Source organism: Bombina bombina, chromosome 2, assembly GCF_027579735.1.
Source record: "Bombina bombina isolate aBomBom1 chromosome 2, aBomBom1.pri, whole genome shotgun sequence".
Taxonomy (NCBI): Eukaryota; Metazoa; Chordata; class Amphibia; order Anura; family Bombinatoridae; genus Bombina; species Bombina bombina.
The window spans coordinates 421,219,858-421,247,258 of NC_069500.1; the positions used below are offsets into that span (position 1 = coordinate 421,219,858).

The 27,401-nt window shown below is 42.4% G+C and overlaps 1 protein-coding gene across 1 annotated transcript in view; it reads left to right on the top strand.

The window, feature by feature from the left end:
* The window catches only part of DGCR2 (DiGeorge syndrome critical region gene 2), a gene marked incomplete in the record, with an annotated part of 543,661 nt that overhangs the window by 104,752 nt on the left and 411,508 nt on the right, over nt 1-27,401 (top strand). The window contains 1 exon segment of the mRNA XM_053701964.1: nt 18,100-18,222. Coding sequence (XP_053557939.1) covers nt 18,100-18,222 — 123 coding nt within the window.

A 27,401-nucleotide genomic window follows, 5' to 3' on the forward strand; every position in this document is an offset into this window, starting at 1 on the left:
AACGTTTTTTTTTTATATTGCTTGTTAACTTGATTTAAAGTGTTTTCCAAGCTTACTAGTCTCATTGCTAGTCTGTATAAACATGTCTGACATAGAGGAAACTCCTTGTTCATTATGTTTAAAAGCCATGGTGGAACCCCATAGGAGAGATGTGTACTAAATGTGTTGATTTCACTTTAAACAATAAAGATCAGCTGTTATCTTTAAAAGAATTATCACCAGAGGATTCTGACGAGGGGGAAGTTATGCCGACTAACTCTCCCCACGTGTCGGACCCTTTGACTCGCGCTCAAGGGACTCACGCTAAAATGGCTCCAAGTACATCAAAGACGCCCATAGCGATTACTTTGCAGGACATGGCGGCAATCATGGATAATACCCTGTCAGCTGTATTAGCCAGACTGCCTGAATTCAGAGGAAAGCGCGATAGCTCTGGGGTTAGACGTAATACAGAGCGCGCAGATGCTTTAAGGCCCATGTCTGATACTGTGTCACAATATGCAAAAGCTGAGGAAGGAGAGCTTCAGTCTGTGGGTGACATTTCTGATTCGGGGAAACCTGATTCAGATATTTCTACTTTTAAATTTAAGCTTGAGAACCTCCGTGTATTGCTTGGGGAGGTTTTAGCTGCTCTTAATGACTGTGACACAATTGCAGTGCCAGAGAAATTGTGTAGACTGGATAAATACTATGCAGTGCCGGAGTGTACTGATGTTTTTCCAATTCCTAAAAGATTTACAGAAATTATTAGCAAGGAGTGGGATAGACCCGGTGTGCCGTTTTCCCCCCTTCCTATTTTTAGAAAAATGTTTCCAATAGACGCCACCACACGGGACTTATGGCAGACGGTTCCTAAGGTGGAGGGAGCAGTTTCTACTTTATCAAAGCGTACCACTATCCCTGTCGAGGACAGTTGTGCTTTTTCAGATCCAATGGATAAAAAATTAGGTTACCTTAAGAAAATGTTTATTCAACAAGGTTTTATCCTGCAGCCCCTTGCATGCATTGCGCCTGTCACTGCTGCTGCGGCGTTCTGGTTTGAGTCTCTGGAAGAGGCCTTTCAGACAGCTACTCCATTGACTGAAATACTTGACAAGCTTAGAACACTTAAGCTAGCTAATTCTTTTGTTTCTGATGCCATTGTTCATTTGACTAAACTAACGGCTAAGAATTCTGGATTTGCCATCCAGGCGCGTAGGGCGCTATGGCTTAAATCTTGGTCAGCTGACGTGACTTCAAAGTCTAAATTACTTAACATTCCCTTCAAGGGGCAGACCCTATTTGGGCCGGGTTTGAAGGAAATTATTGCTGACATTACTGGAGGTAAGGGTCATACCCTTCAGGACAGGGACAAAGCAAGTGCCAAACAGTCTAATTTTCGTGCCTTTCGAAATTTCAAGGCAGGTGCAGCATCAACTTTCTCTGCTACAAAACAAGAGGGAACTTTTGCTCAATCCAAGCCGGGCTGGAAACCTAACCAGTCCTGGAACAAAGGCAAGCAGGCCAGAAAGCCTGCTGCTGCCTCTAAGACAGCATGAAGGAACGGCCCCCTATCTGGTAACGGATCTAGTAGGGGGCAGACTTTCTCTCTTCGCCCAGGCGTGGGCAAGAGATGTTCAGGATCCCTGGGCGTTGGAGATCATATCTCAGGGATATCTTCTGGACTTCAAAGCTTCCCCTCCTCAAGGGAGATTTCACCTTTCGAGATTATCTGTAAACCAGATAAAGAAAGAGGCATTCTTACGCTGTGTGTAAGACCACCTAGTTAAGGGAGTGATCTGTCCAGTTCCACAGACTGAACAGGGGCAGGGCTTTTATTCAAATCTGTTTGTGGTTCCCAAAAAAGAGGGAACCTTCAGACCCATTTTGGATCTAAAGATCTTAAACAAATTCCTCAGAGTTCCATCATTCAAGATGGAAACTATTAGGACCATCCTACCTATGATCCAGGAGGGTCAGTACATGACCACAGTGGATTTGAAGGATGCTTACCTTCACATACCGATTCACAAAGATCATCATCGGTTCCTAAGGTTTGCCTTTCTGGACAGGCATTACCAATTTGTGGCTCTTCCCTTCGGGTTAGCTACAGCTCCAAGAATCTTTACAAAGGTTCTGGGATCGCTTCTGGAGGTCCTAAGACCGCGATGTATATCAGTGGCCCCTTACCTGGACGACATCCTGATACAGGCGTCAAGCTTTCAGATTGCCAAGTCACATACGGACATAGTTCTGGCATTTCTCAGGTCACATGGGTGGAAGGTGAACGAGGAAAATAGTTCTCTATCCCCACTCACAAGTCTCCTTCCTAGGGACTCTGATAGATTCTGTAGAAATGAAGATTTACCTGACAGAACCCAGGTTATCAAAGCTTCTAAAATCTTGCCGTGTTCTTCATTCTATTCCGTGCCCTTCGGTGGCTCAGTGTATGGAAGTAATCAGCTTGATGGTAGCCGCGATGGACATAGTGCCATTTGCGCGCCTACATCTCAGACCGCTGCAACTATGCATGCTCAGTCAGTGGAATGGGGATTACACAGATTTGTCCCCTCTGCTAAATCTGGATCAAGAGACCAGAGATTCTCTTCTCTGGTGGCTATCTCGGGTCCATCTGTCCAAAGGTATGACCTTTCGCAGGCCAGATTGGACAATTGTAACTACAGATGCCAGCCTTCTAGGTTGGGGTGCAGTCTGGAATTTCCTGAAGGCTCAGGGATCGTGGACTCAGGAGGAGAAACTCCTCCCAATAAATATTCTGGAGTTAAGAGCAATATTCAATGCTCTTCTAGCTTGGCCTCAGTTAGCAACCCTGAGGTTCATCAGATTTCAGTCGGACAACATCACGACTGTGGCTTACATCAACCATCAAGGGGGAACCAGGAGTTCCCTAGCGATGTTAGAAGTCTCCAAGATAATTAGCTGGGCAGAGACTCACTCTTGCCACCTATCAGCAATCCATATCCCAGGTGTAGACAACTGGGAGGCGGATTTTCTAAGTCGTCAGACTTTTCATACGGGGGAGTGGGAACTCCATCCGGAGGTGTTTGCTCAATTGGTTCATCGTTGGGGCAAACCAGAACTGGATCTCATGGCGTCTCGCCAGAACGCCAAGCTTCCTTGTTACGGATCCAGGTCCAGGGACCCAGAAGCGGCACTGATAGATGCTCTAGCAGCGCCTTGGTTCTTCAACCTGGGTTATGTTTATCCACCGTTTCCTCTGCTCCCTCGACTGATTGCCAAAATCAAACAATCAAACAGGAGAGAGCATCGTGATCTTGATAGCGCCTGCGTGGCCACGCAGGACCTGGTATGCAGACCTAGTGGACATGTCATCCTTTCCACCATGGACCCTGCCTCTGAGACAAGACCTTCTACTACAAGGTCCTTTCAATAATCCGAATCTAATTTCTCTGAGACTGACTGCATGGAGATTGAACGCTTGATTTTATCAAAGCGTGGCTTCTCCGGGTCAGTCATTGATACCCTTATACAGGCACGAAAGCCTGTTATCAGGAAAATTTACCATAAGATATGGCGTAAATACCTTTATTGGTGTGAATCCAAGAATTACTCATTGAGTAAGGTTAGGATTCCTAGGATATTGTCCTTTCTCCAAGAGGGTTTGGAAAAAGGATTATCAGATAGTTCTTTAAAGGGTCAGATTTCTGCTCTGTCTATTCTTTTGCACAAGCGTCTGGCAGAAGTTCCAGACGTTCAAGCTTTTTGTCAGGCTTTGGTTAGAATTAAGCCTGTGTTTAAACCTGTTGCTCCCCCATGGAGCTTAAACTTGGTTCTTAAAGTTCTTCAAGGGGTTTCGTTTGAACCCCTTCATTCCATTGATATTAAACTTTTATCTTGGAAAGTTCTGTTTTTGATAGCTATTTCCTCGGCTCGGATAGTCTCTGAGTTATCTGCCTTACAATGTGATTCTCCTTATCTGATTTTCCATTCAGATAAAGTAGTTCTGCGTACAAAACCTGAGTTTTTACCTAAGGTAGTTTCTAACAAGAATATCAATCAAGAGATTGTTGTTCCATCATTGTGTCCTAATCCTTCTTCAAAGAAGGAACGTCTTTTACATAATGTGGACGTGGTCCGTGCTTTGAAGTTTTACTTACAAGCTACTAAAGATTTTCGCCAAACATCTACACTGTTTGTTGTTTACTCTGGACAGAGGAGAGGTCAAAAAGCTTCGGCAACCTCTTTCTTTTTGGCTTCAGAGCGTAATACGCTTAGCCTATGAGACTGCTGGACAGCAGCCACCTGAAAGAATTACAGCTCATTCTACTAGAGCTGTGGCTTCCACCTGGGCCTTTAAGAATGAGGCTTCTGTTGAACAGATTTGCAAGGCCGCGACTTGGTCTTCGCTTCATACCTTTTCAAATTTTTACAAATTTGATACTTTTGCTTCTTCTGAGGCTATTTTTGGGAGACAGGTTCTACAGGCAGTGGTTCCTTCCATTTAAGCCTGCCTTGTCCCTCCCTTCATCCGTGTACTTTAGCTTTGGTATTGGTATCCCACAAGTAATGGATGATCCGTGGACTGGATACACCTTACAAGAGAAAACATAATTTATGCTTACCTGATAAATTTATTTCTCTTGTGGTGTATCTAGTCCACGGCCCGCCCTGTCTTTTTAAGGCAGGTCTAAATTTTAAACTACATTCACCACTGCACCCTATGGTTTCTCCTTTCTCGGCTTGTTTTGGTTGAATGACTGGATATGGCAGTTAGGGGAGGAGCTATATAGCAGCTCTGCTGTGGGTGATCCTCTTGCAACTTCCTGTTGGGAAGGAGAATATCCCACAAGTAATGGATGATCCGTGGACTGGATTCACCACAAGAGAAATAAATTTATCAGGTAAGCATAAATTATGTTTTCTCTTGTAAGGTGTATCCAGTCCACGGATTCATCCTTTACTTGTGGGATATTCTCCTTCCCAAAAGGAAGTGGCAAAGAGAGCACACAGCAGAGCTGTCCATATAGCTCCCCCTCTAGCTCCACCCCCCAGTCATTCTCTTTGCCGGCTCTAAGCAATCGGAAGGGTAACGTGAATGTGGTGTTAGAAATGTAGTTTTTATTTTCTACAAGCAAAAGTTTGTTATTTTAAATGGTACCGGTGTGTACTATTTACTCTCTAGCAGAAAGGAGATGAAGAGTTCTGCAGGGAGGAAGATGATTTTAGCATTTTGTAACTAAAATCCACTGCTGTTCCCACATAGGACTGAGGAGTGCAAGAAAACTTCAGTTGGGGGGGGAACGGTTTGCAGGTTAGGCTGTAATAAGGTATGTTCAGTCATTTATTTCTAGACAAGACTGTGATAATGCTAGAAGAGACTGATAATATCCCCATGAGGGAAGGGTAAGCTGTATTCAGAGACTAAGTATGGAATTGCAAGCTTACATAACAGGGCTATGTTTATACTGGTTGATACTACTTAAAGGGACAGTATATACTCATTTTCATATAACTGCATGTAATAGACACTACTATAAAGAATAAGATGCACAGATACCGATATAAAAATCCAGTATAAAATGGTTTAAAAACTTACTTAGAAGCTCTCGGTTTAGCTTTGTTGAAAAGGTAGCTGGAAAGCCCACTGCAAGTGGGAAATAAGACACTCCCCCCCCCCCCCCTCCCCCTTCTTTTGCATATGAAAAGACCCTTTACACAAACAGGAGCAAGCTGGAGAAGGTAGCTGACCGTATTCACATAAAACTTTGGGGCTTGGTTAGGAGTCTGAAAATCAGAGCAATGTTATTTAAAAATAAGCATAACTATACATTTATTTTAAAAAAAAAACTTTATGGGCTATATAAATAGATCATCTACAAAACATTTATGCAAAGAAAAAATGAGTGTATAATGTCCCTTTTAATGGCAAACGTTTTTTTATTGAAAAATTTCGTTTTTTGAGACACTTTGAAGGTTCCTTTGGGTTTCTTTCAGGGGTTATTACCCACATGGCTATTACTAAAACACTTGGGAGTGTTTCTTTAGGCCGCACCGGAGTGAGGTGGGAGGGGCCTAATTTCGCGCCTCAGATGCGCAGTTATTTTGACTAGAAGTTCAGGCTGTTTCACATGGAGTGTCCTGCTGCAGTTTGAGGGCCTATAAGAAGCTTTTTCCCCACAAATCTGGTCCTAAGGGTGCAGGTAGGGCCACAGCAGAGCTGTGGCAAGGTGCTGGAGTTTCTTTAACCGTTTTTTTTTTTGACTAATGTCGATCCGGTTTGGGCATTAAGGGGTTAATCGTTTATATTGCTAGTGGTGCAATCTTACTAATGCTTTAGGTACATACTGTAAAAATTTCGAAAAGTTTGCTGCATTTTTTCACTGTTTTTGCAAGATTGTGTGCCTTTTTTATTTCTTAAAGGCACAGTGCCGTTTTTTTTTTTTCAAAGTGTGTTTTTACTTGATTAAAGTGATTAACAGACTAGTAGTAATATAAACAGGCTTGGAAAACATGTCTGACACCAAGGAAAGTCCTTGTTCAATGTGTTTAGAAGCCATGGTGGAACCCCCTCTCAGAATGTGTCCCACTTGTACTGATATGTCTATACACTTTAAAGAACATATTGTTGCACTTAAAAATGTGGCCCAAGATGATTCTCAGACAGAAGGTATTAGCCCATCAACCTCTCCCCAAGTGTCACAACCAGTTACGCCCGCTCAAGCGACGCCTAGCACCTCTAGTGCGTCTAACTCTTTTACCTTGCAAGACTTGGCGGCAGTTATGGATAATACCCTCTCAGTGTTCTTATCTAAACTGCCCGTGTTACCTGCAAAGCGTTATAGCTCTGTTTTAAGAACAGATAATGAGCATTCTGACGCTTAAGTAGCCGTATCCGATATACCCTCACAACACTCTGAAGTGGGGGCGAGGGATGTGCTGTCTGAGGGAGAAATTTCTGATTCAGGAAAGGTTTCTCCTCAGACAGATTCAGATAGGTTGGCTTTTAAATTTAAACTAGAACACCTCCGCTTATTGCTCAGGGAGGTATTGGTTACTCTGGATGACTGCGACCCTATGGTGGTTCCAGAGAAATTGTGTAAAATGGACAAGTACCTAGAAGTTCCTGTTTACACTGATGTGTTCCCGGTCCCTAAGAGGATTGCGGATATCGTTACTAGGGAGTGGGATAAACCAGGTATTCCCTTCGTTCCCCCTCCTGTTTTTAAGAAAATGTTCCCCATATCTAACCCCATACGGGACTCGTGGCAGACGGTCCCTAAGGTGGAGGGGGCTGTTTCTTCACTTGCTAAACGCACAACCATACCAATTGAAGACAGTTGTGCTTTCAAAGACCCTATGGATAAAGAATTAGAGGGTTTACTTAAAGGGACAGTCTACACCAGAATTTGTATTGTTTTAAAAGATAGATAATCCCTTTATTACCCATTTCCTAGTTTTGCATAACCAACACAGTTATAATAATATACTTTTAACCTCTGTGATTATCTTGTATCTAAGCCTCTGCAAACTGCCCCTTTTTTCAGTTCTTTTGACAGACTTGCAGTCTAGCCAATCAGTGCCTGCTCCCAGATAACTTCTTGTGCACGAGCACAGTGTTATCTATATGAAATACGTGAACTAACACCCTCTAGTGGTGAAAAACTGTTAAAATGTAATCTGAAAGAGGTGGGCTTCAAGGTCTAAGAAATTAGCATATGAACCTCCTAGGTTAAGCTTTCAACTAAGAATACCAAGAGAACAAAGCAAAATTGGTGATAAAAGTAAATTGGAAAATTGTTTAAAATTACATGCCCTATCTGAATCATGAAAGTTTATTTTGGCCTAGACTGTCCCTTTAAGAAAATTTTTGTTCAACAAGGTTTTCTTCTCCTACTATTGCGTGCATTGTTCCTGTAACCACTGCAGCTGCTTTCTGGTTCGAGGCGCTGGAAGATGCGCTCCAGACGGAGACCTCATATGAGGACATTATGGACAGAATTAAGGCTCTTAAGCTGGCTAATTCTTTTATCACAGATGCTGCTTTCCAACTAGCTAAGTTAGCAGCAAAAAATTCAGGTTTCACCATTTTGGCGCGCAGGGCGCTATGGCTAAAGTCCTGGTCGGCCGATGTGTCGTCAAAATCCAAACTATTGAACATCCCTTTCAAAGGAAAGACCCTCTTCGGGCCTGAATTGAAAGAGATTATTTCAGAAATCACTGGGGGGAAAGACCATGCTCTCCCCCAGGACAAGTCCTTCAAGACAAAGAATAAACAAAATAATTTTCGTTCCTTTCAGAATTTCAGGAGCAGTCTCGCTTCATCCTCCCCTGCTGCAAAGCAAGAGGGTAACACTTCACAACCCAGGGCAGCCTGCAAATCTTACCAGGGCTGGAACAAGGGTAAACAGGCCAAGAAGCCTGCAGCTGCCTCCAAGACAGCATGATGGGGTAGCCCCAGATCCGGGACCGGATCTAGTAGGGGGCAGACTTTCTTCGCTCAGGCCTGGGCAAGAGATGTACACGATCCCTGGGCCTTAGAGATTGTATCTCAGGGATATCTTCTAGAATTCAAGGACTCCCCTCCAAGGGGAAGGTTCCACATTTCTCGTCTGTCTTCAGACCAGACAAAGAAAGAGGCGTTCTTACGCTGTGTAGAAGACCTACATACAATGGGAGTGATCCACCCAGTTCCAATTGCGGAACAAGGGCTGGGGTTTTACTCAAACCTGTTTGTGGTTCCAAAGAAAGAAGGAACTTTCAGACCAATCCTGGATCTAAAAATTCTAAACAAATTCCTCAGAGTTCCATCATTCAAGATGGAGACCATTCGGACAATCTTACCAATGATCCAGGAGGGTCAATATATGACCACCGTGGATTTAAAGGATGCGTATCTGCACATTCCTATCCACAAAGATCATCACCAGTTTCTCAGGTTTGCTTTTCTGGACAAGCATTACCAGTTTGTGGCTCTTCCTTTCGGGTTGGCCACTGCTCCCAGAATTTTCACAAAGGTGCTAGGGTCCCTCCTGGCAGTTCTAAGACCGCGGGGCATAGCAGTGGCGCCTTACCTAGACGACCTCTTAATTCAGGCGTCGACTTTCCAAAGAGCCAAGTCTCACACGGAAATTGTATTGGCCTTTCTGAGGTTTCACGGGTGGAAGGTGAACATCAAAAAGAGTTCTCTCTCCCCCCTCACAAGAGTTTCCTTCCTAGGAACTCTAATAGACTCGGTAGAAATGAAAATATTTCTGACGGAGGTCAGAAAGTTAAAACTCTTAACCACTTGCCGAGCCCTTCATGCCATTCCTCGGCCATCTGTAGCTCAGTGCATGGAGACAATCGGGCTAATGGTAGCGGCAATGGACATAGTCCCTTTTGCACGGATACACCTCAGACCACTGCAACTATGCATGCTCAAACAGTGGAATGGGGATTATGCAGATTTGTCTCCTCAAATACAGCTGGACCAGGGGACCAGAGATTCTCTTCTTTGGTGGTGGTCTCAGGATCACCTGTCTCAGGGAATGTGTTTCCGCAGACCAGAGTGGATCATCGTAACGACCGACGCCAGTCTGTTGGGCTGGGGCGCAGTCTGGGACTCCCTGAAAGCTCAGGGTTTATGGTCTCGGGAAGAAGCTCTTCTCCTGATAAACATTCTGGAACTGAGGGCGATATTCAACGCTCTCCAAGCATAGCCTCAGCTTACTGCGGCCAAATTAATCAGATTTCAGTCGGACAACATCACGACTGTAGCTTACGTCAATCATCAAGGGGGAACAAGGAGTTCCCTAGCAATGGCGGAAGTAACCAAAATAATCAGGTGGGCGGAGGATCACTCCTGCCATCTCTCAGCAATTCACATCCCAGGAGTAGACAACTGGGAGGCGGATTTTCTAAGTCGTCAGACTTTTCACCCGGGGGAGTGGGAACTCCACTCGGAGGTATTTGCCCAGCTGACTCGGCTATGGGGCACTTCAGAATTGGATCTGATGGCGTCCCGTCAGAACACCAAACTTCCTCTTTACGGGTCCAGTTCCCGGGATCCCCAGGCGGTGCTGATAGATGCTCTAGCAGCGCCTTGGTCCTTCAATCTGGCCTATGTTTCTTCTGTTAAGTGTGATCAGTCCACGGGTCATCATTACTTCTGGGATATTAACTCCTCCCCAACAGGAAGTGCAAGAGGATTCACCCAGCAGAGCTGCATATAGCTCCTCCCCTCTACGTCACTCCCAGTCATTCTCTTGCACCCAACGACTAGATAGGAGGTGTGAGAGGGCTATGGTGATTATACTTAGTTTTATATCTTCAATCAAAAGTTTGTTATTTTAAAATAGCACCGGAGTGTGTTATTACCTCTCTGGCAGAGTTTGAAGAAGAATCTACCAGAGTTTTTGCTATGATTTTAGCCGGAGTAGTTAAGATCATATTGCTGTTTCTCGGCCATCTGAGGAGAGGTAAACTTCAGATCAGGGGACAGCGGGCAGATGAATCTGCATAGAGGTATGTAGCAGTTTTTATTTTCTGACAATGGAATTGATGAGAAAATCCTGCCATACCGATATAATGTCATGTATGTATACTTTACACTTCAGTATTCTGGGGAATGGTACTTCACTAGAATTACACTGTAAGAAGTACATTAAGCTGTTTAATAACTAGAGATTATGTTTAACGTTTTTGCTGGAATGTAAAATCGTTTTCATTTGCTGAGGTACTGAGTGAATAAATGTTTGGGCACCATTTTTCCACTTGGCAGTTGCTTAATCTTTTTCTGACAGTTTCTGTTCTCTCTCACTGCTGTGTGTGAGGGGGAAGGGCCGTTTTTTTGGCGCCTTTTCTATGCATCAGTTATTTCAGTCAGCAGCTCATTGTATTTCCTGCATGATCCAGTTCATCTCTACAGAACTCAGGGGTCTTCAAACTTATTTTGAGGGAGGTAATTTCTCTCAGCAGAGCTGTGAGAATTATAGTTTATTCTGTAATTGTTTCCTGCTTTCAGAATTTGTTATCTTTGCTATTGGGATTAAACCTTTGCTAAAGTTGTGTTGTTTACAAGGATTGAGGCTATAACTGTTTCAATTTATTAATTTTCAACTGTCATAGATTTTCTGTGCTTCTTAAAGGCACAGTACATTTTTAATATTATTCTAATTGAATTGTATTCTAAGTTGCAAGTTTATTTGCTAGTGTGTTAAACATGTCTGATTCAGAGGAAGATACCTGTGTCATTTGTTGCAATGCCAAAGTGAAGCCCAATAGAAATTTATGTACTAACTGTATTGATGCTACTTTAAATAAAAGTCAATCTGTACAAATTGAACAAATTTCACCAAACAACGAGGGGAGAGTTATGCCGACTAACTCGCCTCACGTGCCAGTACCTGCATCTCCCGCTCGGGAGGTGCGTGATATTGTAGCGCCGAGTACATCTGGCCGGCCATTACAAATCACATTACAGGATATGGCTTCTGTTATGACTGAAGTTTTGGCTAAATTACCAGAACTAAGAGGTAAGCGTGATCACTCTGGGGTGAGAACAGAGTGCGCTGATAATATTAGGGCCATGTCCGATACTGCGTCACAGGTTGCAGAACATGAGGACGGAGAACTTCATTCTGTGGGTGACGGTTCTGATCCAAACAGACTGGATTCAGATATTTCAAATTTTAAATTTAAACTGGAAAACCTCCGTGTATTACTAGGGGAGGTGTTAGCGGCTCTGAATGATTGTAACACAGTTGCAATACCAGAGAAAATGTGTAGGTTGGATAAATATTTTGCGGTACCGACGAGTACTGAGGTTTTTCCTATACCTAAGAGAATTACTGAAATTGTTTCTAAGGAGTGGGATAGACCCGGTGTGCCGTTCTCACCCCCTCCGATATTTAGAAAAATGTTTCCAATAGACGCCACCACACGGGACTTATGGCAAGCGGTCCCTAAGGTAGAGGGAGCAGTTTCTACTTTAGCTAAGCGTACCACTATCCCGGTGGAGGATAGCTGTGCTTTTTCAGATCCAATGGATAAAAAATTAGAGGGTTACCTTAAGAAAATGTTTGTTCAACAAGGTTTTATATTGCAACCCCTTGCATGCATTGCGCCGATCACGGCTGCAGCGGCGTTCTGGATTGAGTCTCTGGAAGAGAACATTAGTTCAGCTACTCTGGACAACATTACGGACAGGCTTAGAGTCCTTAAACTAGCTAATTCATTCATTTCGGAGGCCGTAGTACATCTAACTAAACTTACGGCGAAGAATTCAGGATTCGCCATTCAGGCACGCAGGGCGCTGTGGCTAAAATCCTGGTCAGCTGATGTTACTTCTAAGTCTAAATTGCTTAATATACCTTTCAAAGGGCAGACCTTATTCGGGCCCGGGTTGAAAGAGATTATCGCTGACATTACAGGAGGTAAAGGCCATGCCCTGCCTCAGGACAAAGCCGAAACTAAGACTAGACAGTCTAATTTTCGTTCCTTTCGTAATTTCAAAGCAGGAGCAGCATCAACTTCCTCTGCACCAAAACAGGAAGGAGCTGTTGCTCGCTACAGACAAGGCTGGAAACCTAACCAGTCCTGGAACAAGGGTAAGCAGACCAGGAAACCTACTGCTGCCCCTAAAACGGCATGAATTGAGGGCCCCCGATCCGGGATCGGATCTAGTGGGGGGCAGGCTTTCTCTCTTCGCCCAGGCTTGGGCAAGAGATGTCCAGGATCCCTGGGCGCTAGAAATAATATCTCAGGGATACCTTCTGGACTTCAAATACTCTCCTCCAAGAGAGAGATTTCATCTGTCAAGGTTGTCAACAATCCAGACAAAGAAAGAGGCGTTTCTACGCTGCGTACAAGAGCTCTTGTTAATGGGAGTAATCCACCCAGTTCCACGATCGGAACAGGGACAGGGGTTTTACTCAAATCTGTTTGTGGTTCCCAAAAAAGAGGGAACTTTCAGACCAATCCTGGACTTAAAGATCCTAAACAAGTTCCTAAGAGTTCCATCGTTCAAGATGGAGACTATTCGGACAATTTTACCTATGATCCAAGAGGGTCAGTACATGACCACTGTAGATTTAAAAGATGCTTACCTTCACATACCGATTCACAAAGATCATTACCGGTACCTAAGGTTTGCCTTCCTAGACAGGCATTACCAGTTTGTAGCTCTTCCATTCGGATTGGCTACAGCTCCAAGAATCTTCACAAAGGTTCTGGGTGCTCTTCTGGCGGTACTAAGACCGCGGGGAATCTCGGTAGCTCCATGCCTAGACGACATTCTGATTCAAGCTTCAAGCTTTCAAACTGCCAAGTCTCATACAGAGTTAGTACTGGCATTTCTAAGGTCACATGGATGGAAGGTGAACGAAAAGAAAAGTTCACTCGTTCCACTCACAAGAGTTCCCTTCCTGGGGACTCTTATAGATTCTGTAAAAATGAAGATTTACCTGACAGAGGACAGGATAACAAGACTTCAAAGTGCTTGCCGCACCCTTCATTCCATTCAACACCCGTCAGTGGCTCAATGCATGGAGGTAATCGGCTTAATGGTAGCGGCAATGGACATAGTAGAGTCTCCTGCCAATAAACATTCCTTCTCTGAATCTGGATCAAGAGACCAGAAATTCTCTTCTTTGGTGGCTTTCTCGGCCACATCTGTCCAGGGGGATGCCATTCAGCAGACCAGACTGGACATTTGTAACAACAGACGCCAGCCTTCTAGGTTGGGGTGCCGTCTGGAATTCTCTGAAGGCTCAGGGACAATGGAGTCAGGAGGAGAGTCTCCTGCCAATAAACATTCTGGAATTGAGAGCAGTTCTCAATGCCCTCCTGGCTTGGCCCCAGTTGACAACGCGGAGTTTCATCAGGTTTCAGTCGGACAACATCACGACTGTAGCTTACATCAACCATCAGGGAGGGACACGAAGCTCCCTAGCTATGATGGAAGTATCAAAGATAATTCGCTGGGCAGAGTCTCACTCTTGCCACCTGTCAGCAATCCACATCCCGGGAGTGGAGAACTGGGAGGCGGATTTCTTAAGTCGTCAGACTTTTCATCCGGGGGAGTGGGAACTTCATCCGGAGGTCTTTGCCCAAATACTTCGACGTTGGGGCAAACCAGAGATAGATCTCATGGCGTCTCGACAGAACGCCAAGCTTCCTCGTTATGGGTCCAGATCCAGGGATCCAGAAGCAGTCCTGATAGATGCCCTGACAGCACCTTGGGACTTCAGGATGGCTTACGTGTTTCCACCCTTCCCGATGCTTCCTCGATTGATTGCCAGAATCAAACAAGAGAGAGCATCAGTGATTCTAATAGCACCTGCGTGGCCACGCAGGACTTGGTATGCAGATCTGGTGGACATGTCATCCTGTCCACCTTGGTCTCTACCTCTGAAACAGGACCTTCTGATACAGGGTCCCTTCAAACATCAAAGTCTAACTTCTCTGAAGCTGACTGCTTGGAAATTGAACGCTTGATTTTATCAATACGTGGGTTTTCTGAGTCAGTTATTGATACCTTAATACAGGCTAGGAAACCTGTTACCAGAAAGATTTACCATAAGATATGGCGTAAATACCTATATTGGTGTGAATCCAAAGGTTACTCTTGGAGTAAGGTTAGGATTCCTAGGATATTGTCTTTTCTACAAGAAGGTTTAGAAAAGGGTTTATCTGCTAGTTCATTAAAGGGACAGATCTCAGCTCTGTCCATTCTGTTACACAAACGTCTGTCAGAAGTTCCTGACGTCCAGGCTTTTTGTCAGGCTTTGGCCAGGATTAAGCCTGTGTTTAAAACGGTTGCTCCACCATGGAGTTTAAACCTTGTTCTTAATGTTTTACAGGGCGTTCCGTTTGAACCCCTTCATTCCATTGATATAAAGTTGTTATCTTGGAAAGTTCTATTTTTAATGGCTATTTCCTCGGCTCGAAGAGTCTCTGAGTTATCAGCCTTACATTGTGATTCTCCTTATTTGATTTTTCATTCGGATAAGGTAGTTCTGCGTACTAAACCTGGGTTCTTACCTAAGGTAGTTACTAACAGGAATATCAATCAAGAGATTGTTGTTCCTTCCTTGTGCCCAAATCCTTCTTCAAAGAAGGAACGTCTACTGCACAACCTGGATGTAGTCCGTGCTCTAAAATTTTACTTACAGGCAACTAAGGAATTTCGACAAACGTCTTCTCTGTTTGTCGTTTACTCTGGGCAGAGGAGAGGTCAAAAAGCTTCTGCTACCTCTCTTTCTTTTTGGCTTCGTAGCATAATTCGTTTAGCTTATGAGACTGCTGGACAGCAGCCTCCTGAAAGGATTACAGCTCATTCCACTAGAGCTGTGGCTTCTACTTGGGCCTTTAAGAATGAGGCCTCTGTTGAACAGATTTGCAAGGCTGCAACTTGGTCTTCGCTTCATACTTTTTCCAAATTTTACAAATTTGACACTTTTGCTTCACCGGAGGCTATTTTTGGGAGAAAGGTTCTTCAGGCAGTGGTTCCTTCTGTATAAAGAGCCTGCCTATCCCTCCCGTCATCCGTGTACTTTTGCTTTGGTATTGGTATCCCAGAAGTAATGATGACCCGTGGACTGATCACACTTAACAGAAGAAAACATAATTTATGCTTACCTGATAAATTCCTTTCTTCTGTAGTGTGATCAGTCCACGGCCCGCCCTGTTTTAAGGCAGGTAAATATTTTTTAATTTATACTCCAGTCACCACTTCACCCTTGGCTTTTCCTTTCTCGTTGGTCCTTGGTCGAATGACTGGGAGTGACGTAGAGGGGAGGAGCTATATGCAGCTCTGCTGGGTGAATCCTCTTGCACTTCCTGTTGGGGAGGAGTTAATATCCCAGAAGTAATGATGACCCGTGGACTGATCACACTACAGAAGAAAGGAATTTATCAGGTAAGCATAAATTATGTTTTTTCTACCGTTTCCTCTCCTCCCTCGTCTGGTTGCCAGAATCAAGCAGGAGAGGGCTTCGGTGATTCTAATAGCGCCTGCGTGGCCATGCAGGACCTGGTATGCAGACCTAGTGGACATGTCATCTGTTCCACCATGGACACTACCAATGAGGCAGGACCTTCTAATACAAGGTCCTTTCAAACATCCAAATCTAATTTCTCTGCGTCTGACTTCTTGGAGATTGAACGCCTAATTGTATCAAAGCGTGGTTTCTCTGAGTCGGTTATTGATACCCTGATTCAGGCTAGAAAGCCTGTCACCAGGAAAATCTACCATAAGATTTGGCGAAAATATCTTTTTTGGTGCGAATCCAAGGGTTACTCATGGAGTAAGATTAGGATTCCCAGGATATTGTCCTTTCTCCACGAAGGATTGGATAAAGGATTATCAGCTAGTTCCTTTAAAGGACAGATATCTGCTTTGTCTATTCTTTTACACAAAACGTCTGGCAGAGGTACCAGACGTTCAAGCGTTTAGTCAGGCTTTAGTCAGAATCAAGCCTGTTTATAGACCTGTGGCTCCGCCATGGAGTCTGAATTTAGTTCTTTCAGTTCTGCAAGAGGTTCCGTTTGAACCTTTACATTCCATAGATATTAAGCTTTTATCTTGGAAAGTTTTGTTTTTGGTAGCTATTTCTTCTGCTCGAAGTGTTTCAGAGTTATCTGCTTTACAGTGTGATTCACCTTACCTGGTGTTCCATGCAGATAAGTTAGTTTTGCGTACCAAACCCGGTTTTCTTCCTAAGGTTGTATCTAATAAGAATATTAACCAGGAAATTGTTGTTCCTTCTCTGTGTCCTAATCCTTCTTCGAAGAAGGAACGTCTGTTACACAATCTTGATGTGGTTCGTGCTTTAAAGTTCTATTTACAAGCAACTAAGGATTTCAGACAAACAACTTCTTTGTTTGTTATCTATTCTGGTAAGAGGAGAGGTCAGAAGGCGACCGCTACCTCTCTTTCCTTTTGGCTGAAAAGCATCATCCGTTTGGCCTATGAGACTGCTGGCCAGCAGCCTCCTGAAACAATTACTGCTCATTCTACCAGAGCAGTGGCTTCCACATGGGCTTTAAAAAATGAGGCTTCTGTTGAACAGATTTGTAAGGCAGCGACTTGGTCTTCGCTGCATACTTTTTCCAAATTTTACAAATTCGATACTTTTGCTTCTTCGGAGGCTATTTTTGGGAGAAAGGTTTTACAAGCAGTGGTGCCTTCCGTTTAAGGTACCTGTCTTGTTCCCTTCTTTCATCCGTGTCCTAAAGCTTTGGTATTGGTATCCCACAAGTAAAGGATGAATCCGTGGACTGGATACACCTTAAAAGAGAAAACAAAATTTATGCTTACCTGATAAATTTATTTCTCTGTCATTTTAAGCCAGGTGGTTTTTATTTTTAAACTACAGTCACCACTGCACCCTATGGTTTCTCCTTTTTCTTCCTAACCTTCGGTCGAATGACTGGGGGGTGGAGCTAGAGGGGGAGCTATATGGACAGCTCTGCTGTATGCTCTCTTTGCCACTTCCTGTTGGGAAGGAGAATATCCCACAAGTAAAGGATGAATCCGTGGACTGGATGCACCACAAGAGAAATAAATTTATCCGGTAAGCATAAATTACGTTTTAGTTCAATTTTCCTTCCCACTGCATCATGCAACAGCCATCAACCAATCACATAATGCATATACGTATATTCTGTGAGTTATTGTGCCTGCTCAGTAGGAGCTGGTGCCTCATAAAGTGTGCATATAAAAAGATTTTGCGCATTGTTTGATAATAAAATGAATTGGAAAGTTGTTAAAAACGGCATCCTTTATTTGTACCTCGAAAATTTTCTACTTCCATGTCACTATTTTAAATTTGCACTTTATTTCCGTTGGGTATTATTCTAGTAAATAGGGAATATTTTTAATACTGTGTTATGTATATCTTTCACTTAGTGGAGTTTATATTGAAGAACATAGAATACGTTCTTGTTATACTAATACCCAGAGCTGAAATGTCCAGTAGTCACGGGCGAGTAAGAAATTGCAGTGGGCAAGTAAAAAACAAACAACCTTTTTCATATATTTAACATTGACTGTAAAAATAGCATTTACCCTCGAGTAGTTATTTTGTCATATGTAATGAATTTTCTGTAATGTAAGAGAACATAAAACTAAATGTCGGATCTTTCTCTTTCTTACAGAACTGCGCTGTACTCCAGGGCAGTTTGCATGCCACAGTGGTACAATCCAGTGTATTCCTTTGCATTGGCAGTGCGATGGATGGCCAACCTGTGAGGATGAGAGCGATGAGGTCAACTGTCCAGGTAAGTTGAAACCACTAGGACTCCTTAAACATTTTAATCCAATTAATCTAAAAATGGCAAAACTATTCATGGAAAGGTGTTTTTCAAAATAGGATGTTTTTTTAAAGAAATTGTAAAATTAGAGTATTTTAATTCAGTTTCTTATTTTCTCCAGTTTCTCTCTAAACCAGTGTTTATCCATCATTCTTGGACTCTAGAAATATTGTATTTAATTATTGTGATGCATATGTTACAAGTTGTCACCTTTTTATTGTTCATGGGTGATGTTCAAAGCATATGTACATATGTATTGTGCACTTGCATTCAAGCTCCATGCTTGCTTAGTGATTATACATATATTCTACTGCTGGCTCTTAGAGCATGCACAGTAATTGAATGCAGATGCATGGGCTTATGTTTATATGCTTCCCTTTCACAAAAAAAGACTCCAAAGAGTTTTTTGAGTAGGGGCCACTAAAACTAATGGGCCGCATGTGATCATCCCTGGTATAGCCAATTAGCACATCTAGGCAGAAGTATTCTGTATACATTGTTACACATACATACACATATACACACATACACATTGTAAATATAAATATATTTATTATATATAGCTCAGTAATAAATGAACAAAAATAAATGCAAAGCAGTTAGCAACATTATTTAGGGTTCTGGGGAAGACAACAGCTGGACAGAGACATGTTGTTGAACAGAGAGTGCAGAAGGTGTTGACATTAATGTAAGGTCATAGCAGACCTGGAAAAATTGTTTTATTTTATAATTATCTCTCTTCTATCTTTTTCCACTGCCTCCTCTTTCCAATCTCTCTTTTTACCCCCTCCCTTCTTTCTCAGGCCATATATTTTCTTTTCAATCTTTCTCTCTCCTCTCTCATATCTCTTCACTCTTTCTTTTTTAAGATACGATGAGTCCACGGATTATCTTAATTACTAATGGGATATTCACCTCCTGGTCAGCAGGAGGAGGCAAAGAGCACCACAGCAGAGCTGATAAATAGCTCCTCCCTTCCCTCCCACTCCAGTCATTCTCTTTGCCTACGTTAGTGATAGGAAGAGGTAAAGTGAGGTGCTAGTATAGATTCTTTAATCAAGAGTTTATTATTTTTAAAGTAGTGCCAGAAAGTGCTGCTTTTTTCTATGGTGTAGCCGTAGTCCATATCAGTCTCTACAGTAGAGCTTTTGGTGGCTTTAAAGCAATGGGAACTTGTGGGACATAATTCTCACTGCGCCTCCCATACATGGTTTGCTGCCCTGCTTGTAAAAGTCTGAGGGAAGAGGATATACTCAGTACTTTTTTTGTTCCACAGGCCAATGTGAGGAAGAGGACCTCGCAAGCCGGTTGGTCTGCCCTCCTGATGGGCAGATTTCTGAGGTAAGTGCTAAAACTTTTTTTCTGGGAAGGATATGCTGCAGAAGAGAGCATACACTGGAAAATTTAGCACCCTATATACCCTACATTGGACACTAGATAACTCTGGCCCTAAGAGGGAGGGGGTCAGGTTCTCTGGCAGGGCATGCTGGCACTGTAGGACGCGGGGAAGTGGCTCTGTTTTTTTGTTATAATCAAACATGTTTGCAGCTCCCAAAGGCTTATTTCTTTCATGTAATTAGCAAGAGTCCATGAGCTAGTGACGTATGGGATATACATTCCTACCAGGAGGGGCAAAGTTTCCCAAGCCTCAAAATGCCTATAAATACACCCCTCACCACACCCACAAATCAGTTTTACAAACTTTGCCTCCTATGGAGGTGGTAAAGTAAGTTTGTGCTAGATTCTATGTTGATATGCGCTCCGCAGCAGGTTGGAGCCCGGTTTTCCTCTCAGCGTGCAGTGAATGTCAGAGGGATGTGAGGAGAGTATTGCCTATTTGAATTCAATGATCTCCTTCTACGGGGTCTATTTCATAGGTTCTCTGTTATCGGTCGTAGAGATTCATCTCTTACCTCCCTTTTCAGATCGATGATATACTCTTATATATACCATTACCTCTACTGATTCTCGTTTTGTACTGGTTTGGCTTTCTACTACTTGTAGATGAGTGTCCTGGGGTAAGTAAGTCTTATTTTCTGTGACACTCTAAGCTATGGTTGGGCACTTTTATATAAAGTTCTAAATATATGTGTTCAAACATTTATTTGCCTTGACTCAGGATGTTCAACGTTCCTTATTTCAGACAGTCAGTTTCATATTTGGGATAATGCATATGGATTAATCAATTTTTTTCTTACCTTAAAATTTGACTTTTTCCCTGTGGGCTATTAGGCTCGCGGGGGCTGAAAATGCTTCATTTTATTGCGTCATTCTTGGCGCGGACTTTTTTGGCGCAAATTTTTTTTTCTGTTTCCGGCGTCATACGTGTCGCCGGAAGTTGCGTCATTTTTTTGACGTTTTTTTTGCGCCAAGTGTCGGCGTTCCGGATGTGGCGTCATTTTTGGCGCCAAAAGCATTTAGGCGCCAAATAATGTGGGCGTCTTTTTTTGGCGCTAAAAAATATGGGCGTCACTATTGTCTCCACATTATTTAAGTCTCATTATTTATTGCTTCTGGTTGCTAGAAGCTTGTTCACTGGCATTTTTTTCCCCATTCCTGAAACTGTCATTTAAGGAATTTGATCAATTTTGCTTTATATGTTGTTTTTTCTATTACATATTGCAAGATGTCTCCGTTTGTCCCTTAGTCAGAAGCCACTTCTGGAAAAATGCTTAACTGAGTTTCAGTTCTACCAAAGTCAAGTTCATTTATTTTAAATGTTATAAATGTTTATCTTTAGCTATGGGTTGTAATAAGTTATTATGATATACTTTTACATGAAGATTCCATTAGTATTTATGCTTTATACATTTCCATTCTTAAGTACAAGAAATGTTTAGAAGATTTATAAGAAATATTTTTTCTGATTAAGGCTTTGTCTGACTTCGTGCCTTCTAATACAATTTTTAGGTCTTTTTCACTTCTTTTTTAATTATTGAAGTTTCAAATGACCAACAACATACTGATTTATCCTTCTCTGATGATGATTTTTTCTCTTTCAGAAATTCTCTTCATCAGATATTGACACTAACAAATCTACTTTTTTATATAATTTTTTTATTATTATAGTACATTTGTTCTTTGTTGAAGAGGTGTTGATTATTTTGGATATTAAGGTAACTAGTTCTTTAAAACTAGCTGACACTATTTCTGCCTTTTTATTCTTCTGTGATTTCAGAGGTTTTCCTTCCAATTCCCCATACTGGGGAATGGAATAGGCTGAGAATTTTCTTTTATTTTTAAACTATATTCTTTGTCAGCAGTTAAATTTAATTCGGATAGTTCTCCAATTTATTGGAGCTATCTCTACACCTACTAATTATGCTATTGTTGTTATAGCAAAATAGTATTTATTTTCCTTTATATAGTTATATCTTATTTATGGAAAATTATTTAGTTTCTGGTACTTTTCAAAGTATCAGATTATGATTTTATTTTAGCATTGTTAAAGGGACAACATTTACTAGACTAGGTGCTGTTGCATTTGTCTTGTTTTGCAAGTCCTCTGTTTTGACTGGTCCTTTAAACTGGACTATCATGCTAATGACTTCATTTGTGTCTTCATTTCTCCAACATAGGTGTGTCCGGTCCACGGCGTCATCCTTACTTGTGGGATATTCTCCTCCCCAACAGGAAATGGCAAAGAGCCCAGCAAAGCTGGTCACATGATCCCTCCTAGGCTCCGCCTACCCCAGTCATTCTCTTTGCCGTTGTACAGGCAACATCTCCACGGAGATGGCTTAGAGTTTTTTAGTGTTTAACTGTAGTTTTTATTATTCAATCAAGAGTTTGTTATTTTAAAATAGTGCTGGTATGTACTATTTACTCTGAAACAGAAAAGAGATGAAGATTTCTGTTTGTAAGAGGAAAATGATTTTAGCAACCGTAACTAAAATCGATGGCTGTTCCACACAGGACTGTTGAGAGGAATTAACTTCAGTTGGGGGAACAGTGAGCAGACTTTTGCTGCTTGAGGTATGACACATTCTAACAAGACGATGTAATGCTGGAAGCTGTCATTTTCCCTATGGGATCCGGTAAGCCATTTTTATTCAGACAGTAAATAAGGGCTTCACAAGGGCTTGTTAAGACTGTAGACATTTTCTGGGCTAAATCGATTCATATATAAACATATTTAGCCTTGAGGAATCATTTAATCTGGGTATTTTGTTAAAATAATATCGGCAGGCACTGTTTTGGACACCTTATTCTCTAGGGGCTTTCCCTAATCATAGGCAGAGCCTCATTTTCGCGCCGGTATTGCGCACTTGTTTTTGAGAAGCATGACATGCAGTCGCATGTGTGAGGAGCTCTGATACATAGAAAAGACTTTCTGAAGGCGTCATTTGGTATCGTATTCCCCTTTGGGCTTGGTTGGGTCTCAGCAAAGCAGATACCAGGGACTGTAGAGGGGTTAAAGATAAAAACGGGTTAAAGCTTCCAAATTTGGTGTGCAATACTTTTAAGGCTTTAAGACACTGTGGTGAAATTTTGGTGAATTTTGAACAATTCCTTCATACTTTTTCGCAATTGCAGTAATAAAGTGTGTTCAGTTTAAAATTTAAAGTGACAGTAACGGTTTTATTTTAAAACGTTTTTTGTACTTTGTTAGCAAGTTTATGCCTGTTTAACATGTCTGAACTACCAGATAGACTGTGTTCTGAATGTGAAGAGGCCAAGGTTCCTTATCATTTAAATAGATGTGATTTATGTGACACAGAAAATGATGCCCAAGATGATTCCTCAAGTGAGGGGAGTAAGCATGGTACTGCATCATTCCCTCCTTCGTCTACACCAGTCTTGCCCACTCAGGAGGCCCCTAGTACATCTAGCGCGCCAATACTCCTTACTATGCAACAATTAACGGCTGTAATGGATAATTCTATCAAAAACATTTTAGCCAAAATGCCCACTTATCAGCGTAAGCGCGACTGCTCTGTTTTAGATACTGAAGAGCATGAGGACGCTGATGATAATGGTTCTGAAATGCCCCTACACCAGTCTGAGGGGGCCAGGGAGGTTTTGTCTGAGGGAGAAATTTCAGATTCAGGGAAAATTTCTCAACAAGCTGAACCCGATGTGATTACATTTAAATTTAAGTTGGAACATCTCCGCGCTCTGCTTAAGGAGGTATTATCCACTCTGGATGATTGTGAGAATTTGATCATCCCAGAGAAACTATGTAAAATGGACAAGTTCCTAGAGGTCCCGGGGCTCCCAGAAGCTTTTCCTATACCCAAGCGGGTGGCGGACATTGTAAATAAAGAATGGGAAAGGCCCGGTATACCTTTCGTCCCTCCCCCCATATTTAAAAAATTGTTTCCTATGGTCGACCCCAGAAAGGACTTATGGCAGACAGTCCCCAAGGTCGAGGGAGCGGTTTCTACTTTAAACAAACGCACCACTATACCCATAGAAGATAGTTGTGCTTTCAAAGATCCTATGGATAAAAAATTAGAAGGTTTGCTTAAAAAGATGTTTGTTCAGCAAGGTTACCTTCTACAACCAATTTCATGCATTGTCCCTGTCACTACAGCCGCGTGTTTCTGGTTCGATGAGCTAGTAAAGGCTATCGATAGTGATTCTCCTCCTTATGAGGAGATTATGGACAGAATCCGTGCTCTCAAATTGGCTAATTCTTTCACCCTAGACGCCACTTTGCAATTGGCTAGGTTAGCGGCGAAAAATTCTGGGTTTGCTATTGTGGCGCGCAGAGCGCTTTGGTTGAAATCTTGGTCAGCGGATGCGTCTTCCAAGAACAAATTGCTTAACATTCCTTTCAAAGGGAAAACGCTGTTTGGCCCTGACTTGAAAGAGATTATCTCTGATATCACTGGGGGTAAGGGCCACGCCCTTCCTCAGGATAGGTCTTTCAAGGCCAAAAATAAACCTAATTTTCGTCCCTTTCGTAGAAACGGACCAGCCCCAAGTGCTACGTCCTCTAAGCAAGAGGGTAATACTTCTCAAGCCAAGCCAGCCTGGAGACCAATGCAAGGCTGGAACAAGGGAAAGCAGGCCAAGAAACCTGCCACTGCTACCAAGACAGCATGAAATGTTGGCCCCCGATCCGGGACCGGATCTGGTGGGGGGCAGACTCTCTCTCTTCGCTCAGGCTTGGGCAAGAGATGTTCTGGATCCTTGGGCACTAGAAATAGTCTCCCAAGGTTATCTTCTGGAATTCAAGGGGCTTCCCCCAAGGGGGAGGTTCCACAGGTCTCAATTGTCTTCAGACCACATAAAGAGACAGGCATTCTTACATTGTGTAGAGGACCTGTTAAAAATGGGAGTGATTCATCCTGTTCCATTAGGAGAACAAGGGATGGGGTTCTACTCCAATCTGTTCGTAGTTCCCAAAAAAGAGGGAACGTTCAGACCAATCTTAGATCTCAAGATCCTAAACAAGTTTCTCAAGGTTCCATCGTTCAAAATGGAAACCATTCGAACAATTCTTCCTTCCATCCAGGAAGGTCAATTCATGACCACGGTGGATTTAAAGGATGCGTATCTACATATTCCTATCCACAAGGAACATCATCGGTTCCTAAGGTTCGCATTCCTGGACAAGCATTACCAGCTCCTGCGTGGCCACGCAGGACTTGGTATGCAGATCTGGTGAATATGTCATCGGCTCCACCATGGAAGCTACCTTTGAGACGAGACCTTCTTGTTCAAGGTCCGTTCGAACATCCGAATCTGGTCTCTCTCCAGCTGACTGCTTGGAGATTGAACGCTTGATCTTATCAAAACGAGGGTTCTCAGATTCTGTTATTGATACTCTTGTTCAGGCCAGAAAGCCTGTAACTAGAAAAATTTACCACAAAATATGGAAAAAATATATCTGTTGGTGTGAATCTAAAGGATTCCCTTGGGACAAGGTTAAAATTCCTAAGATTCTATCCTTTCTTCAAGAAGGATTGGAGAAAGGATTATCTGCAAGTTCCTTGAAGGGACAGATTTCTGCCTTGTCTGTGTTACTTCACAAAAAGCTGGCAGCTGTGCCAGATGTTCAAGCCTTTGTTCAGGCTCTGGTTAGAATCAAGCCTGTTTACAAACCTTTGACTCCTCCTTGGAGTCTCAACTTAGTTCTTTCAGTTCTTCAGGGGGTTCCGTTTGAACCCTTACATTCCGTTGATATTAAGTTATTATCTTGGAAAGTTTTGTTTTTGGTTGCAATTTCTTCTGCTAGAAGAGTTTCAGAATTATCTGCTCTGCAGTGTTCTCCTCCTTATCTGGTGTTCCATGCAGATAAGGTGGTTTTACGTACTAAACCTGGTTTTCTTCCGAAAGTTGTTTCTAACAAAAACATTAACCAGGAGATAGTCGTGCCTTCTTTGTGTCCGAAACCAGTTTCAAAGAAGGAACGTTTGTTGCACAATTTGGATGTTGTTCGCGCTCTAAAATTCTATTTAGATGCTACAAAGGATTTTAGACAAACATCTTCCTTGTTTGTTGTTTATTCTGGTAAAAGGAGAGGTCAAAAAGCAACTTCTACCTCTCTCTCTTTTTGGATTAAAAGCATCATCAGATTGGCTTATGAGACTGCCGGACGGCAGCCTCCTGAAAGAATCACAGCTCATTCCACTAGGGCTGTGGCTTCCACATGGGCCTTCAAGAACGAGGCTTCTGTTGATCAGATATGTAGGGCAGCGACTTGGTCTTCACTGCACACTTTTACCAAATTTTACAAGTTTGATACTTTTGCTTCTTCTGAGGCTATTTTTGGGAGAAAGGTTTTGCAAGCCGTGGTGCCTTCCATTTAGGTGACCTGATTTGCTCCCTCCCTTCATCCGTGTCCTAAAGCTTTGGTATTGGTTCCCACAAGTAAGGATGATGCCGTGGACCGGACACACCTATGTTGGAGAAAACAGAATTTATGTTTACCTGATAAATTACTTTCTCCAACGGTGTGTCCGGTCCACGGCCCGCCCTGGTTTTTTAATCAGGTCTGATAATTTATTTTCTTTAACTACAGTCACCACGGTATCATATGGTTTCTCCTATGCAAATATTCCTCCTTTACGTCGGTCGAATGACTGGGGTAGGCGGAGCCTAGGAGGGATCATGTGACCAGCTTTGCTGGGCTCTTTGCCATTTCCTGTTGGGGAGGAGAATATCCCACAAGTAAGGATGACGCCGTGGACCGGACACACCGTTGGAGAAAGTAATTTATCAGGTAAACATAAATTCTGTTTTTATTGAATATATTCGCAAATGAGGGTTAATCTATGTCTTTAGCTATTTTAGCTAGAAGAATTTTGTGTTTAAAAAAAAAAAAAAAAAAAAAAAAAACACAGAACAAAAAACAAAAAGAAAATCCATATTTCTTTTGTTCTAAGATAATCAATTATAATTGGATTCAATTCTTAACTGTTACTATGGGCTTCAAGATTGAGTTCTAAGACTAAACTTTAAGCTTATATTAGTTTGTTTGTTCTTATTAAGGAACAAATTCCTGAGTTTTTTCCCAAGTAACATGTTTATAATTGGGGTTCGAAATCAGCTCCCTAATATTGCGATATACGTGCCGTATTCCAGCTTGGCTGGTAAGGGGCAGGTTAAGACTTATTTGAAATTTATTTGGTTCTATTCTGTCCAAATTTCTTTGATTTTATTCCAGTACGGCTAACACTTTCTTTCAGTGTGTTTCTGTCCTATATATTCTGGATACTGTTGAAGCATGGCTCAAGCGCTGCTCAGACCTGGAATCTTCTGGGGTATTTCTTCCAGTTCTTTTTCTAGGAACTGGGTTTTGGAGTTTTATTCAAACTATTCTGCCTTTTTTATGGTCATTGATAAACATTATTTGTTTTCATTAGATACAATAAATGCATATTCTTCATTTTTCTGTTTTCATTCAGATTATTTCCTGTGGATGCGGAATCTCATATGTTTCACTTGCTCTTCAGGACATAGTTAGAGGATCTTTCTCCAACATAGGTGTGTCCGGTCCACGGCGTCATCCTTACTTGTGGGATATTCTCTTCCCCAACAGGAAATGGCAAAGAGCCCAGCAAAGCTGGTCACATGATCCCTCCTAGGCTCCGCCTACCCCAGTCATTCTCTTTGCCGTTGTACAGGCAACATCTCCACGGAGATGGCTTAGAGTTTTTTAGTGTTTAACTGTAGTTTTTCATTATTCAATCAAG